The 15,477-nt window shown below is 40.3% G+C and overlaps 1 protein-coding gene across 1 annotated transcript; it reads right to left on the bottom strand.

Moving 5' to 3' along the window:
* Positions 1-1,800: 1,800 nt before the first annotated feature.
* LOC123397632 (cyclin-dependent kinase B1-1) lies at positions 1,801-5,076 on the bottom strand. The gene is made up of 7 exons (XM_045092167.1): positions 4,632-5,076; positions 3,817-3,878; positions 3,604-3,715; positions 3,426-3,519; positions 2,601-2,670; positions 2,194-2,332; positions 1,801-2,099 (listed from the first exon to the last, which is right to left on the bottom strand). The coding sequence occupies exons 1-7, from the start codon at positions 4,974-4,976 to the stop codon at positions 2,007-2,009; spliced, it is 915 nt and encodes a 304-aa protein (XP_044948102.1). The 5' UTR covers positions 4,977-5,076; the 3' UTR covers positions 1,801-2,006.
* Between the last annotated feature and the right edge of the window lie 10,401 nt (positions 5,077-15,477).

The raw sequence follows: 15,477 nt of genomic DNA, 5'->3' as shown, positions 1-15,477 counted from the left end.
CCGACATGACACCATGATCTCCATCATTGTGTCTTCATGAAGTCGTCTCGCCAACTATTACTTCTACTACTATGGCTAACAGTTAGCAATAAAGTAAAGTAATCACATGGCGTTGCATCTCATACAATAAATTAAGACAACTCCTATGGCTCCTGTCGGTTGTCGTACTCAATGACATGCAAGTTGTGAATCCTATTACAAGAACATGATATACATCACATATATATCATCACATCCTTTTGACCATATCACATCACATAGCATACCCTGTAAAAACAAGTTAGACGTCCTCTAATTGTTGTTGCATGTTTTACGTGGATGTTATGGGTTTCTCGCAAGAAAGTTTGTTACCTACGTCACAGCCACAACGGTGATATGCCAATTGCTACTTACCCTTCATAAGGACCCTCTTCATCGAATCCGATCCGACTAAAGTGGGAGAGACAGACAGCTGCTAGCCACCTTATGCAACAAGTGCATGTCGGGCGGTGGAACCAGTCTCACTTAAGAGTACGTGTAAAGTCGGTCTGGGCCGCTTCATCCCACGATGCCGCTGAATCAAGATAAGACTAGTAGGTTTGATGGTCAATGGAACGAGTAGAGAAGAAAAATGCCCTTATTCCAAAGGAAGTGAGTGCCAAAGCGAAAATAGAGAACAAAAGAACGAAATGCAAGGGTTGCATCCGTTCTTTCAAGTCCGGGGTCATTAACTCCTCGCTAGTTGCCGCCGTTTCTAGGACCAACCGACGCTTCACCTGTATGCACAAGTACCTACGTAGTGTAGTGTCGGTCGCACATTCATAATAGCATTCGGACTCATGTGCCTTCCTGAACGAGGGGAGTTCCCTTGCTCCTGCTGCGTACGATTAGCCGGCCTTGCGGCGGCAAAAGGGTTAGGACGATAAGCAAATTGACCAAATCACCGCCCACAACTACTTGTGTTCTACTCGTACATAGAATCTATAAACCTAGCTCTGATACCACTATTGGGGATCGTAGTAATAATTCAAAAAAAAAAAAATCTACGTCACACCAAGATCAAACTAGGAGAAACCAACAATGATAGAAATAAAGCATCTTCATACCGTTGAAGATCGCAAAGCGGAAGCGTTACTATGAATGCGTTCGATGGAGTCGTACTCGCAGCGATCCGATCCAAACACCGAACGTTCGGTGCCTCCGCGTTCAACACACCTACAGTCCGGGGACGTCTCCTCCTTCTGCTAGACATATGGGGGTGGAGTACGTGTTCGGTTGGAGATGCTCTTAGATGATGTAGTGTTCTCTTTCTCAACCATGTCTGGGAGCCTTTGAGGATGACGTAATGTTGTAATCTGGAAGCATTCTATTGCAAATGTGTGTTCTCTGTTGCTGATGTTGTTAGTTCCTCTTTCAGTATTAGGAACTAGTGGGCTGGCTCGCACATTTGCATGCCTAGATTCTTACTTTTTGTGGCTTTTGCCCTCCATAATCTAGGCATGCAAATTGTGGCTTTTTGTACAATTTGCATGTGAACATACGTTTCTTACTTTTTGTAGGGTTGGCCAAATAGTGGGTTTTGCCCTCTTTGCAACCAAGTCCAAAAACCGACAGTGCATCTCTTTTACCAATGCCGACACACGATTAGAGTGCGGAACGATATCAAGGCATGCATAGTGATTGTGCCAATATGACTTTGATGAAGGAGTGGTGGACCGACACCATCCTTAAAAGATCACAAGGTACAAGGACGGTCGCCCCGCCCTCATGATGGAAGAAGCTATGTGTTGTTGGCGGCCGTGCCAAGCAACGAGAGTAATATTTACTTTTGAACTCCAGTCTTAATGGAAAATCTGCTGCCTTGTTTAAAAATAATAATAATAATAAAAGATAAAAACATCAAGGAATCATGAGATAACATTGCAGCGCAAGTGACCAGTTCAGTTGCCTAGATGGCAAGCAAATCAAATCTCCAATCTCCCCGCTCCATGGCGAAGGCCCAACTTGGTCTAAGGCAACAATAACAACTAGAACTGGGACTTGTCCAGGCTGTCGAAGTAGCGATGCTCCATTGCCGCTTTAGCTGAGATCCTGTTCGCTGGATCAAACTGAAGCATTTTCTGCAGTTCACCAACAACCAAGAAACTATTAGCTCACATACAAATATCCTAAAGGACATAAAGAAATTGGGGTTTTATGTTGCTCTTAATTTACCGATAACAGGTCAAGTCCTTCAGGCTCCAGTGTTGGAACTGCACGTGCCAAATTTTGTGGCTTCCACTGTGGATAGTCATGCCAGTCTCTCAAAGCGCATACTCCAGGCCACTGCTCTTCAGTAGGAGTTCCCAACAACCTTTTCAGGTACAAATTTTAGTCAAATGATTCAATGCATACAGAATGAAATAAACTGTCAGATGTTGCAAGTACTTCAATCTTTTTCCCAAGCCAGAAGTAATTTGTTCCAAAGGAAGTGAGTGCCAAAGCGAAAATAATGGACAGAATAGTTTACTAGGATCAGCATGCCAATACACCATCCCATCAACCAAGCAGACAAAGTACTGTTGTCATTAACAAAGTACTGTTTACATATTGTTGGTAATCATGCAAAGAAGGTAAAGTACCTGAAAATGTGAAGCAGCTGTTGCAACTCTGAGTCGCCAGGAAAAAGAGCTTGTCTTCTGACCATTTCAGCTGTATTAGAAAGTTACAATATCAAAATGGGAAGACCTTGACAATTGCAGTATAGTGTCAAGTCAAAGAAAGCAAGGAGAGAACTTGAAGCAGAACATAAAACTGGAGCTTACTTCTTTCCGAATAAAAGAATTTAGTATAATGTTATCAGATGTTTCTTTTAAATGCTATCCTTGACGAGATGCATGTGAGACCTTTAAAATTAGTGGTACAGATCAATGCTAAATCTTTTGTTTGATGTGAGATATACTATACATTTCTTTCTGCTTAATTGATTGTGCTCAAGTGCGGCAGTTCATATGCTATTGTATTTTGCAAGGGAAGTTGAATGTCGATTGCACATTTAATTTCAGTATAAAAAAAAAAGGCATACAGTAATCTTGAAATTATATTGTCTGTAGTAAATTGTACTGCTTCATAAGATGCATGAAAAAAAAAGTACGATTTTTTCTCTTGATGCAAGGTAAAACATATGTTCTTTTTTAATGATTACTCATCTAGTCTAGTGATCTAAACGCTCTTATATTTCTTTACAGAGGGAGTACTTGTGTAGTAAACTGTGCTGCTTCATAAGATGCATGAAAATATCAAACTTTTGTGTGCTTGATGCAAGATAAACTATTTATTCTCTTTTACTGATCACTGCAGAAGTGTGACGATTTATGTGCTAATGCATTTTTGTTCTGGAGGTTTTACATGGATTGTACTATTTGTTCTAAATAACAAAGATCAAAGCCTAATTGCAATCGGCGTACCAAAGATGCAACCGATGGACCAAATGTCAACACCAGTTGAGTAATGTGTGGCTCCAAGTAAAACTTCCGGAGCTCTATACCAGAGTGTCACAATCTACAACACAAATCAGATAGCATGATAAGGAACTTACTAGAGCATGCTCAGTAAAATCTTAGGAACTTTGTTACTAAGCAGTACCTCATGGGTGTAGCTTTTCATGGGAACTGTAAAAGCTCTGCTTAGCCCAAGATCTGCAATTTTCAGTACCCCTTTCTCCTTGTCGATCAACAAGTTTTGTGGCTTTAAATCCCTATGAAATCAAGCAGGGTAGCATTAACCACATGGTTGCAAATGCAATGTTGTATCTAGCTGACAATTGCAGCAACAAACAGCACGGAACAAAAGTCTAACCGGTGAAGGACGCCATGGCCGTGGCAATGCGCAGTTCCTTTGCACAACTGGTATAAGAAACTCTGTAAAGGGAGCACGAAAGTTACTCATTGTCATTTTCATGCAGAAGCAATGAAGTTAAATAACAGGGAGTGCAGCTCAGGTGCATGGTCGCACACAATAGAAGCTAATGGAGAGAAACAAAATATGAAACGTAGTTGGTGAATAAAGATGGAATTCTAGGCAGTTAGAGCTCCAAACTGAATTGCCCATGAAGAAAATTTACCGTGGAAACAAGTAATACAAGGTTTGTATGGAAACAACAATGGCGAATCGATGGTGCGTTATCTGTTTCTACAGCAAGCACAGCGTTCGTTTACTTTAGGAATGAGACAGATTTCTCTATTCGACCTCAAAATAGAAATTGAGTGATCATCACCAGCAAGGTACTGTAAATGCTGACAGCTTAGATTCCTAATTGGTCGTTGCAACTATATATGCACGAATTTACACGGGCACCTTTGCTTTTCACGAAAAATCAGACCTTTCTAGTTACAAGCATGAGGCATTAGGTTGGTGTGTTGACCTGATTCTTGTACGATCTGTCCTCCACAATAACATCGAGCAGTGCTTTCAAACTTCTTAGTCTAACTACGATTCATACCGTTCTCGTTTGACAAGATCGTAATACTGTAAATCGAAATGCACGGATCATAACAAAGACGTGACTTGAAGGTATAGCAGATTTCCGTTGCGAAAGTAACTATGAATCAGCACGCGATGGAGATGGTACTAGTAAAAAGGTCGTTGTTGCGACGGAGATGGTAGATAGATACCTTGACGACCTGCGTGGGGAGCGGCCTGGGCGATGGCCCCTTGCGGAAGCCGTCGACGAACTTCTTGAGGTCGGTGTCGAGGAACTCGAAGACGAGGTAGAGGACGGTCTTGCCGCAGGGTTTGGTGACCTGCTCGACGGAGAGGAGGCGGACGACGTAGAGGGAGGCGGAGAGGAGGCGGAGGAGGGAGATCTCGCGCAGCGCGGTGGGCGGGATCCCCTCCTCGTCCATCTCGAGGCGGGTCTTCTTGAGCGCCACCAGCTGCCCCGTCGCCGCCACCCGCGCCTTGTACACCTTGCCGTAGGTGCCCTCCCCCACCTTCTCCAGCTTCTCGTACTTGTCCATGGATCGACGAGCTTCTTCGGGTTGACGACCTGGATGGAAGAAAAGGAACCCTAGGTGATGTGGTGTGGTAGGGGGTGGGGTTGGGTTTGAAATGGGGGGAGGGAGGAGGCCGAGGAGGCGAGGGTGGGAAGAAGAAGGGAACGCGAATGCGGGGCTGGCGGCGGGAGCGTGTTGGGCAACGGTCGAATTGACGAGCGGCGCGGGGTCCGAATTGTTTAGCGGCGCTGACGATTGACTAGCGGGGCACGGGTGCACATGGCAGGGTGTAAAGTGCGGTGAGGCGCGTGTGTGCTGGCCTGGTAACGGCTACGCGACCGATCATCGCTCACTCGCCTTGATCTCATGGAAAAACGGAGGTCCGATTCTTGAAATTCTGAAAGAATCGGCAAAAAAAGACCATCGGGGCCTGTTTGAAACTTTAGAAAAATCAGCTCTGCTCTCAAAATCGCAAGCCAAACGGGGCAACTCCACGGTGTCTAGCTCTACGAAAAAACTCAAATCTGAGGGCCAGCTTCGTGTTTTCTATGAAGCTCCTCAAGGGGTACTCCGAAAATTCTAGTTTGATAACTAGACGTGAAGTTGTGAGATAATTACCCACCACTGCCACCCATAAGTCATACCGTTTCGTTCTTTTTTTTTCCAGCGACAAGACCTAGATCGTTCCTTCCCGTTCGTTCGCTGAGAACAGAACGCCACGAACCTCGAGCCGCCGCTGCCGCGACCTGGATCGGCCGGCCGGAGTACGACCGCGGCGAGGAGACCACCGGAATGAGTCGATCTGATGGTCCTCCGCCACCTCCCCCCAATTCCTCCGTCCATCCCCAGCACTCAGGCCCTGTAACGGCGAGGACATCCATGTCGCCCGTGATGAGGGTCGGCCTTTCCCGGCCCGATCCGTCCTCGACGACAGCAGGGATGGCCGGTGTGGCGTTTGCCTCTTCTGGAAGTACCCATTCTGCACCTGCTGCTGCTGCAAGGCAGGAGATAGCTGCCGGCATGGATTCGGTGCACACCACCTGCACGAACAGCACCAAGAACGACACGAACAACAGGAAGAAACGTACAACCCCTAAGGAAGAGCAGGTATATACCATTTTTCAGTTGTATTCGTTATAGATGACTAGATGAATTATATGGGTATGTACAGTAGAGATGGCCACAGTAGACATCCATGAGCGTGTATGGCAAAATAATAGAGGAAAACTGAGAATGCACAAAATTGATACATGAACACTCCAATGCAATTTGAGAATACACAAAATTGATGCAAAGTCATACTAAAAATGGCAAAAGATTTCATTACACCTAAAAACCCCAACTTCCCCACTGTTCATAAGAGGATAAAAGATGATAGGCGGGCGTACCCACACTTCAAAGATTGCATTGGTGCACTTGATGGCACACATATTTCAGTCTCTCTCTTCCGGGGATAGTATCAGATATATTGGGAAATCATGGATACCGACTCAAAATGTTCTTGCAATTTGTGACTTTGACATGCTATTCACTTTTGTGTCTGTGGGGCAACCAGGAGCTATGCATGACACTAGTGTGTTATACAATGCAATAAGTGTTGATGAAAGGTTCTTCCCACACCCTCCAAAAGGTAACATTTTAGCGTATGATCATACAATTCACTAATTGTTTAAATATCAAATGTTTGTACAAGAAATAGATGATATCATTTCCTTCATTTATAGGCAAATATTATGTTGTTGATGCGGGATACCTCAATCCTCCGGGATACCTAGCTCTTTTATAAGGGTGAGAAGTATCTTATGTCAGAATGGCGTAGAGGTATGGAGCCAAAAACTCCAACGGAAAAATTCAATCGAGTCCATTCATCTATCTGCAATGTCATTGAGCGATCATTTGGAGTGCTAAAAATGAAGTGGCAGATTCTGTATATGATGCGACCGTACCCGATGTTCAAGCAAAAAATGATCGTTGTTGCTACTATGGTCCTTCACAACTTTATTGGTGAGCATAACAACGAAGACTTGGACTTTTCTCGGTTCGACCGTTATGCTGATTATGTGCCTACAATACCGAACATGTATAATAAATTTGTTGCTGCCTCTGATAGATCTACAACGGAACCGGATGCTCCAACCATGGATACATTCCGTAATGAGTTAGCCACCGCTATTGTAGATGGTTGGAACTAGATTTCTATTGTTAAAGATGGTCCGGGTTTTATTTGCATTTTTTTTCTTCGAGGGAGTAGAACAATGTATCGTTGGACATTCATGTGGATCTTTTTAATTATGTATCGCAACAGTTCACATCATTTTACAATAGTTCACTTAAATCTTATGCCATTTTTTTATGGTTGCCATTTATAGTTTTCTTAAATTTTATGATAGATCTGCAAGACTTTAAAAAATATCTCAAGGCACACAAATGTTGGGCCGTCAAAACATTATGCATAAAAAATAGGGGCAGAATAGACTATTCCCATCAAATACTACTGTTTTTGAAGTACTATTCCCATAAAACTGCTTCAAGGTGGAGCTACAACTCCTTGATGGAACTGCTCTAAAATGAAGTTGGTGGAGTGAAGCTGATTTTTTTGAAGTGGAGTAGTCCCAAACAGGCCCTTAGTTTCGTGTCATTGCTTTGTTTCGTACTCATTTGGATCCATATTACTTGTCATTGTTTAGCATAACTTTATACCGTTGAAGGGAGATATTTTAGTTTAGCGACTATCCTTTTGTCAGATAAAAGATAACGAGTTTTTTCTAAGACAAACAATTACCATTTGCACAAAGTGATATATGACCTATGGACGGAGACAACGGGCAAAAGATCTGTTGAAAATAATGTGGTCTGGCATCTTCAATGTTACGCCATATATGAACCGCTCATTTGACGGTGTACAGCTGACAGCTGAGAATTCACGATGGATTATCAAATATAACAGAGAAAAGAACGAACAAAGGTGTTGTCGTTTTGCGATTCTATTGATGCACCATAATTTGGCCTCCAACTATGAGCCAGTGTGATTCGAGTAAGGTGCACTCCTCTATTGGATACACGTTTTAATTAGGAATCACTCGACGAACCGAACCTTCTAGTAGACGAAACATCCCCCAAAGAGTGAGAAAGCTTGAACGGAAAACCTTGATGGTAGGGGACAATGAGTTGATGGCGGCTAATGGACTTTAGTTTATTTTAACTAGAAACTAAGGCCTAGTACCAAGGGATATAAAGAAACTATATTATGGGCTGGGCTGCAGTTGTGGTGGGGGTGGGGGGAAGGCAATGGCCCTTGTTGGTCCCTAAGTAACACGCTACTACTGCCAAACAAGCAAGCAAACACACACGCACTCTCCCACGTTCATGCATTTTGAATTGGTCCATATGCGGGCGGTGCACTCTTGTTTTTGTTTTCGCTTATTCTTTCCGTTTTTCCTTTTTTTTATGTTTCTGCTTTTCAACTTCGAACAATCTTCATCAATTCAAAATCTGGAAAAAATGCTCGCAACTTCAAAACATGTTCATAAATTCAAAATTAGAAAAAATATTCATGGCTTCAAAACATGTTCCAAGTTTTCAGAAAAATATCATAACATTAAAAAATGTTCTATTTTAGGGGGGAAACCCCTTTTATTCAAAAAAATGTTATATTTAAAAAAAATCAAAGAGTTAGGAAAATATTCAAGAATTTGAAAAGATGTTTCAATTTTCAAAAGTTGTTCACGAAAATGAAAAATGTTCCCAATTTTAAAGAATGTTGATAAATTCGTAATAGTGACCCTAATATCAAAAAAAATTCATGAATTCTAGAAAATGTTCTTGAATTAAAAAAATCAAAATGTGTTCATTAATTTAAAAAATGTTCCCAATTTTTTGTTGAATTCCAAAAATGTTTTGACTTACAAAAATGTTCATGAATATGAAAATTTGAAATTTTGTTCACTAATTTGAAAAATGGTTTGAATTTGGAATTTTTATAGTGATTGAATGCTTGAGTGGTGTGCTAGTTAGAATCTTACATTTACTAATTGGATGCATCATACGAGCTTCCATATTAATTCAAATCTAAATATCTTAACCGTCTGATCTATTTAATTATATATCTTAGTCGTACAATAAACGCTATTGTTCTAGGAAAAATAAAAGACCCAAAATGATCCAATCGATACGTAAACCTAACCACGTAATGTGCACCAAAAAAGACTCCATTATGTAACTTCAAAAGGAAAAAAAGAAGCCTCCACTTCATGTAACTTCAAAAAAGATTAAAAAAACTCCACGTTAATTTTGCTTTAGAGTCCTAGAGGCTCACGTTTAGTACTCAGATAAAAATTCACTAGGTAAAAAAAAATTAAATTTTTATAACATATTTACTAATTGGATGCATCATACGAGCTTCCATATTAATTCAAATCATTAAAAGTATCTTAACCGTCTGATCTATTTAATTATATATCTTAGTCGTACAATAAACGTTATTGTTCTAGGAAAAATAAAAGACCCAAACTGATGCAATCAATACGTAAACCTAACCACGTAAAGTGCATCAAAAAAGCCTCCTTTATGTAACTTCAAAAGGAAAAAAAAGAAGCCTCCACGTTGTGTAACTTCAAAAAAGATAAAAAAAACTCCACGTTAATTTTGCTTTAGAGTCCTAGAGGCTCATGTTTAGTACTCAGATAGAAATTCACTAGGTAAAAAAATAATCAAATTTCCATAACGTAGGCAATCCTTGCTACTCACGTACATGTCAAAGTTCTTTGGTTTAAACCTTCTCCTATGGGTGGAGCCATTATCATGTACCTCCATCACGCCTTCAGCCTTATCCGGTGATCAAACTTCTGCTCCTTTCTCTCTCTCACATACGATTTAATTTGGTCTGTCTTAAAATTTGATACTGCTGATGAAGTTGGAGGCTGATGTAAGCCACATCGCCCATAGCCAAGATGTGTACGCAGGGTAGAACTGCACATCTACTTGCACTTGCACGCCAGCAGCCAGTACATGATTAATCTCATAAAAGCTGAAACTTCTGATTTGATTGATGCATGCATACACATGAATACAACCGATGCATGAGCATGACCGCTAAGATATGGTGTCACTACAAGCTCCTAAGACATTTGAATGTAAAAATTGTATCGTTACTTTCTAACCCTTTTTTACAACTGCTTCATTTGTGACACATTCGCTAGACTAGAGGTGAATCCAATAATGACGAGCACGCTCTTTGTAGTGGAGTCATCCTTTGTTTTCTCTGCCTACAGAAGTCGAGTTTTTCCCACTCATATTAAAACTCGTATCTTCCTTTCTTTCGATATTTTCATATTTTCCAACTGCAATAAGTTTGATCTTCTCCTAAATTCCTTATAATGAGTCGTTCGAATGGCCCAGTATAGTTCCAACAAGTATGTGTGTATATCTGATAAATTTTAATTGCAGAAAAACTTGAATTTATACTTAATATCAAATGTATAATTCCATACATACTTACATGTAAATACAACTCTTAAAGTTGCATCTTTTTTCCATTTTAAAATGTCATCTATTTTTGGTTGGGACAGTAATATACTTTGTTTTTATTTCTTCTAGATACATTAACATTGAGCTGATTCTTTGGTGTTGTCCTAATTGTTTAAGAATAACAATCTCATATGAACATATTGTGTTTCTAATTTCATTCTTTAGATGTGATATCAACCCTTGAAGAGATTCCGCGGTGTACTTGCACAAATTTCCTCACCATGAACATATTCTTGCATCCAGATGCTTTGCATTTGTTACGTGCATAATATTTGTATGTTTTGAAGTGGTATATCTTAACCTAATAAATCATATGTTCCTAACAACTTCTTTGGATATTAGTTTTCAGATTCCGTGGTAAAACCAATCATATTTCCAAACTAGAATGATTGGTGGTATGATGCGGGTTTGCTTAGAACAAATATAGTGGCGATGGTACATGCTGTAGGAGAAAACAAAACAACAAACTTAGCAAATTTGAACTAATCTCCTGGATTCTCTAAGCACCCACGTAATTTTCAATATGTTTAGACTTATATGCTATAATTATTTCATTGTTAGTATATCCTATGGAAGACGTATATTTGTAACTGTAACTTAATTACGCAAGACCCATTAGTATATAACTCTTAAATCGGTGCCATAACATCTCATTCAACACATTTATTGAAGAAGTCAAAACTAAATTATATGTTGTAAATTTGTAATGACTACTAGACCATGCCGGTGCATGGGTTTATGACTAGTTACTAATAATGTCAAAGGTTTATGTAAGCACTCCTCTATGGTTCATAGTGATCTTGAACTAGTTTCTACATTACAAAATGATTTATTCAGTGACATGCATAATAAACTTAATAAGAACATTTGTGGAGTAGATAGTAGAGGTGGTAAATCTACTCAAGACCCTTTGTTCCGAGAGGGTCATCCTAAGATTATTGAACATGATTCTCAGAAAATTAATGATAGTGCACCTAGTGAACCTAAGAAGAAAAGGGAGAGTGAGAATAAAACTTCGCATGCTTAACCTGTTATAGAAAACCTATGGAGCACCCTAATAATGTTTCTATTTCTGATGATGAGACACAATGTGGTGATGAGCATGTGCCTAGTCATAATGATAATGATGATCATGTTGATGCTCCACCTAATGATGATGATGATGATGATGGTGGTGGTGGTGAAGAAGAATAAGATAATCAGGTAGAAATAGAATCTGAAGTTGACTTTGATGGTCCAACACCTAAGAATAAAGATATGATAAGAGAGATTTTGTTGCTAGAAAACGTGGCACAGAAACGAAGAACCATGGGTTCAAAACCTATGCCCTTTCCTAGTAAAGCTTTTAAAAACCAAAGATAATGATGCTTTAAATCGCTTTGTTGAGCTACTAAAACCTATATTCCTGCAAGTACTTTGATTGATGCTACGGAAATGCCTCCTTGTGCTAAATATATGAAATATATTGTCACTGATAAAAGAAAAAAAACTGAGGCCAAAGTTTCTACTATCCTTGCAAATTATTCCCTCGAAGAGTGTCGCGGTCCCCTATACTTGTGGGTCATCAGAACCCTAATACCATATAAGACGTCTACAACGTATCTATAACTTTTGAAATATTCATTGTAAGTGCATCTAGTGCCACCCCTTGTTGGTTTTGGAGTATTGAAGAAAGACGTTGTTGATGGACTAATGTGTTTGTGAGAGTTCACAGGATAACACAAATATAAGTCCCTGGAGATTCGATATAACCATTGAAGACGACCTCCAAAAATGTCCGAAGTCATTGATGATAGCCAAAGCCATTGGTGGTGCACGGAGATAATTGGTTGAAGATAATGAAACGTGAAGACAAAGTGTTTTATTGTTTTGTTTCTTCTTTGCTAAGTCATAGGAACCACTGTACTATTAGGTGGGTCAATGTGATCGAAGTCAGATGCTGACGTAATGCTCAACCACTACTAGAATCAAAGAATTTGCCATTAGTCCATTCTTTGTTGTCTACTTGCTGAAGGATGATACGTCTCCATCGTATCTACTTTTCCAAACTCTTTTGCCCATGTTTTGGACTCTAATTTGCATGATTTGAATGGAACTAACCTGGACTGACGCTGTTTTCAGCAGAATTGCCATGGTGTTGTTTTTGTGTAGAAATAAAATTTCTCGAAATGACCTGGAAACTTACGAGCATTTTTTGTGGAATATATAAAAAATACTGGCGCAAGAATTACCCGAAGACACGGAGCCAGGGGCACACAAGCCCAGGAGGCGCGCCCCCCCTAGGGCGTGCCTGGCAGGCTCGTGGGGCCCATGTAGCTCCGCAGCCTCCAACTCCAACCCTATATAGTCTCTCTCGCCCAGGAAAAATTAAGAGAGAAGAGATCATCGCGTTTCACGATACGGAGCCACCGCCACCTCCTGTTCTTCCTCGGGAGGGCAGATCTGGAGTCCGTTCTGGGCTCCAGAGAGGGGAAATCGACGCCGTCGTCATCATCAACCATCCTCCATCGCCAATTCCATGATGCTCTTCATCGTTCGTGAGTAATCTCATCATAGGCTTGCTGGACGGTGATGGGTTGGATGAGATCTATCATGTAATCGAGTTAGTTTTGATGGGGTTTGATCCCTAGTATCCACTGTGTTCTAAGATTGATGTTGCTACTACTTTGCTATGCTTAATGCTTGTCACTAGGGCCCGAGTGCCATGATTTCAGATCTGAACCTATTTTGTTTTCATCAATATATGTGTGTTCTTGATCCTATCTTGCAAGTTGTAGTCACCTACTATGTGTTATGACCCGGCAACCCCGGAGTGACAATAACCGGAACCACTCCCGGAGATGACCATAGTATGAGGAGTTCATGTATTCACTAAGTGTTAATGCTTTGTTCTGGTTCTCTATTAAAAGGAGACCTTAATATCCCTTAGTTTCCATTAGGACCCCGCTGCCACGGGAGGGATGGGCAAAAGATGTCATGCAAGTTCTTTTCCATAAGCACGTATGACTAAATACGGAATACATGCCTATATTACATTGACGAACTGGAGCTAGTTACATATCACCCTATGTTGTAACTGTTACATGATGAATGTCATCCGACATAATTATCCATCACCGATCCAATGCCTACGAGCTTTTCCTATACTGGTCCTTGCTAAGTTACTTTACCGCTACTGCTGTCACACTTGCTATACAAATCACTACTGCTACTGTTACCGCCGCTATCGTTACTACTACTACTTTGCTACTAAAACTTTGCTGCAGATACTAAGTCTTTCAGGTGTGGTTGAATTGACAACTCAACTGCTAATACTCGATAGTATTCTTTGGCTCCCCTTGTGTCGAATCAATAAATTTGGGTTGAATACTCTACTCTCGAAAACTGTTGCGATACCCTATACTTGTGGGTTATCAAGACCTTTTTCTGGCGCCGTTGCCGGGGAGCATAGCTCTATTATCTGAGTCACTTGGGGTTTATATCTGTTGATCACTATGAGGAATCCGAGAGATCCAAAAACTAAAGTCTTGCCCTCAACTACGAGGACAGGTAAGGAACTGCCATCTAGCTCTGCACTTGATTCACCTTCAGTTATGAGTAAATTTGCGACACCACCACCTACTAGTAATTCTGATATGTCGCGTGTGCTTGATGATGCTACTTCTGCTATCCATGATGCTTATGATGATGCTTTGCTTGATAATGATATGCCACTAGGTGAATTTCTTGATGCACAAATTGCTAGAGTTACTACTGAATCTGATGATACTTCTAAAACTGATGAAGTTATTGAATTGCAACCTGCTATTTCACCTGTTAGACCTAGCTCTCCTAGATATGAATTGCTTGATATACCAAAGGGTTATGTTATGGAGGGAGAGGTAGCTGAAGACTTTCTTGCTTGTAAGGATAGCTATGATCTTGAGAATTTACTACACAAGTGGAAAGAAAAATCTCTGAATGCTAGAATAAAATACGATCCTAAGTTTGCTACTTCACCCATCTTTATTACTGATAAGGATTATGAATTCTCTGTCGATCCTGAGTTAATCACTTTGGTTGAATCTGATCCTTTTCACGGTTATGAATCTGAAACGGTTGTAGCACATCTTACTAAACTGAATGATATAGCCACCCTATTCACTAATGAGGAAAAAATTGGCTATTACTATATCCTTAAGTTGTTTCCTTTCTCACTAAAGGGTGATGCTAAAACCTGGTTTACTTATCTTGCTCCTGGTTGTGTGCGTAGTCCCGAGGATATGATTTACTACTCTGGGAAATATTTTCCTGCCCATAAGAAACAAGCTGCCTTGTAGGATATATATAATTTTGTGCAGATTGAAGAAGAGAGTCTCCCACAAGCTTGGGGGAGGCTGGTCCAGTTACTTAATGCTTTCCTGATCACCCTCTTGAGAAAAATGAAATACTTGATATCTTTTATAATGGACTAACAGATGCTTCTAGGGACCACCTAGATAGTTGTGCTGGTTGTGTTTTCAGGGAACGAACCGTGGAACAAGTTGAAATTCTATTGAATAATATCTTGAGCAATGATAATGCTTGGACTATTCACGAACCACCTCCGAAGCCAACTCTGAAGAAAAGAGGTATTCTATTCCTCAGTCCTGAAGATATGCAAGAAGCCAAGAAATCTATGCAAGATAAAGGTATTAAATCTGAAGATGTTAAGAATCTACCACCTATTGAAGAAATACATGGTCTTGATAACCCGACATAGGTAGTAGAGGTAAATTCTCTTCGTAGATTCAACGAGAGTGATATTACTTATGATAAACCTGCTAGCTTATGCTTAGATGAATTTGATAACTTTGTTGCCAAACAACAAAGTTTTAATGATTATGTTAGGAGACAGGTGCAACAAAATGCTCGTATGATTAATCATATAAGTGCTTGTGTGGATAAAAATGCTAATGATCTTAAGCTTATTGGTAAACATGCTTCTATGGTCACTACTCAAGTAGAATAAGTACTTAAG

Source organism: Hordeum vulgare, chromosome 5H (genome assembly GCF_904849725.1).
Source record: "Hordeum vulgare subsp. vulgare chromosome 5H, MorexV3_pseudomolecules_assembly, whole genome shotgun sequence".
Lineage (NCBI taxonomy): Eukaryota > Viridiplantae > Streptophyta > Magnoliopsida > Poales > Poaceae > Hordeum > Hordeum vulgare.
Note: the sequence above shows the minus strand (reverse complement) of the source record. Positions and strands in the feature narration are given on the sequence as shown.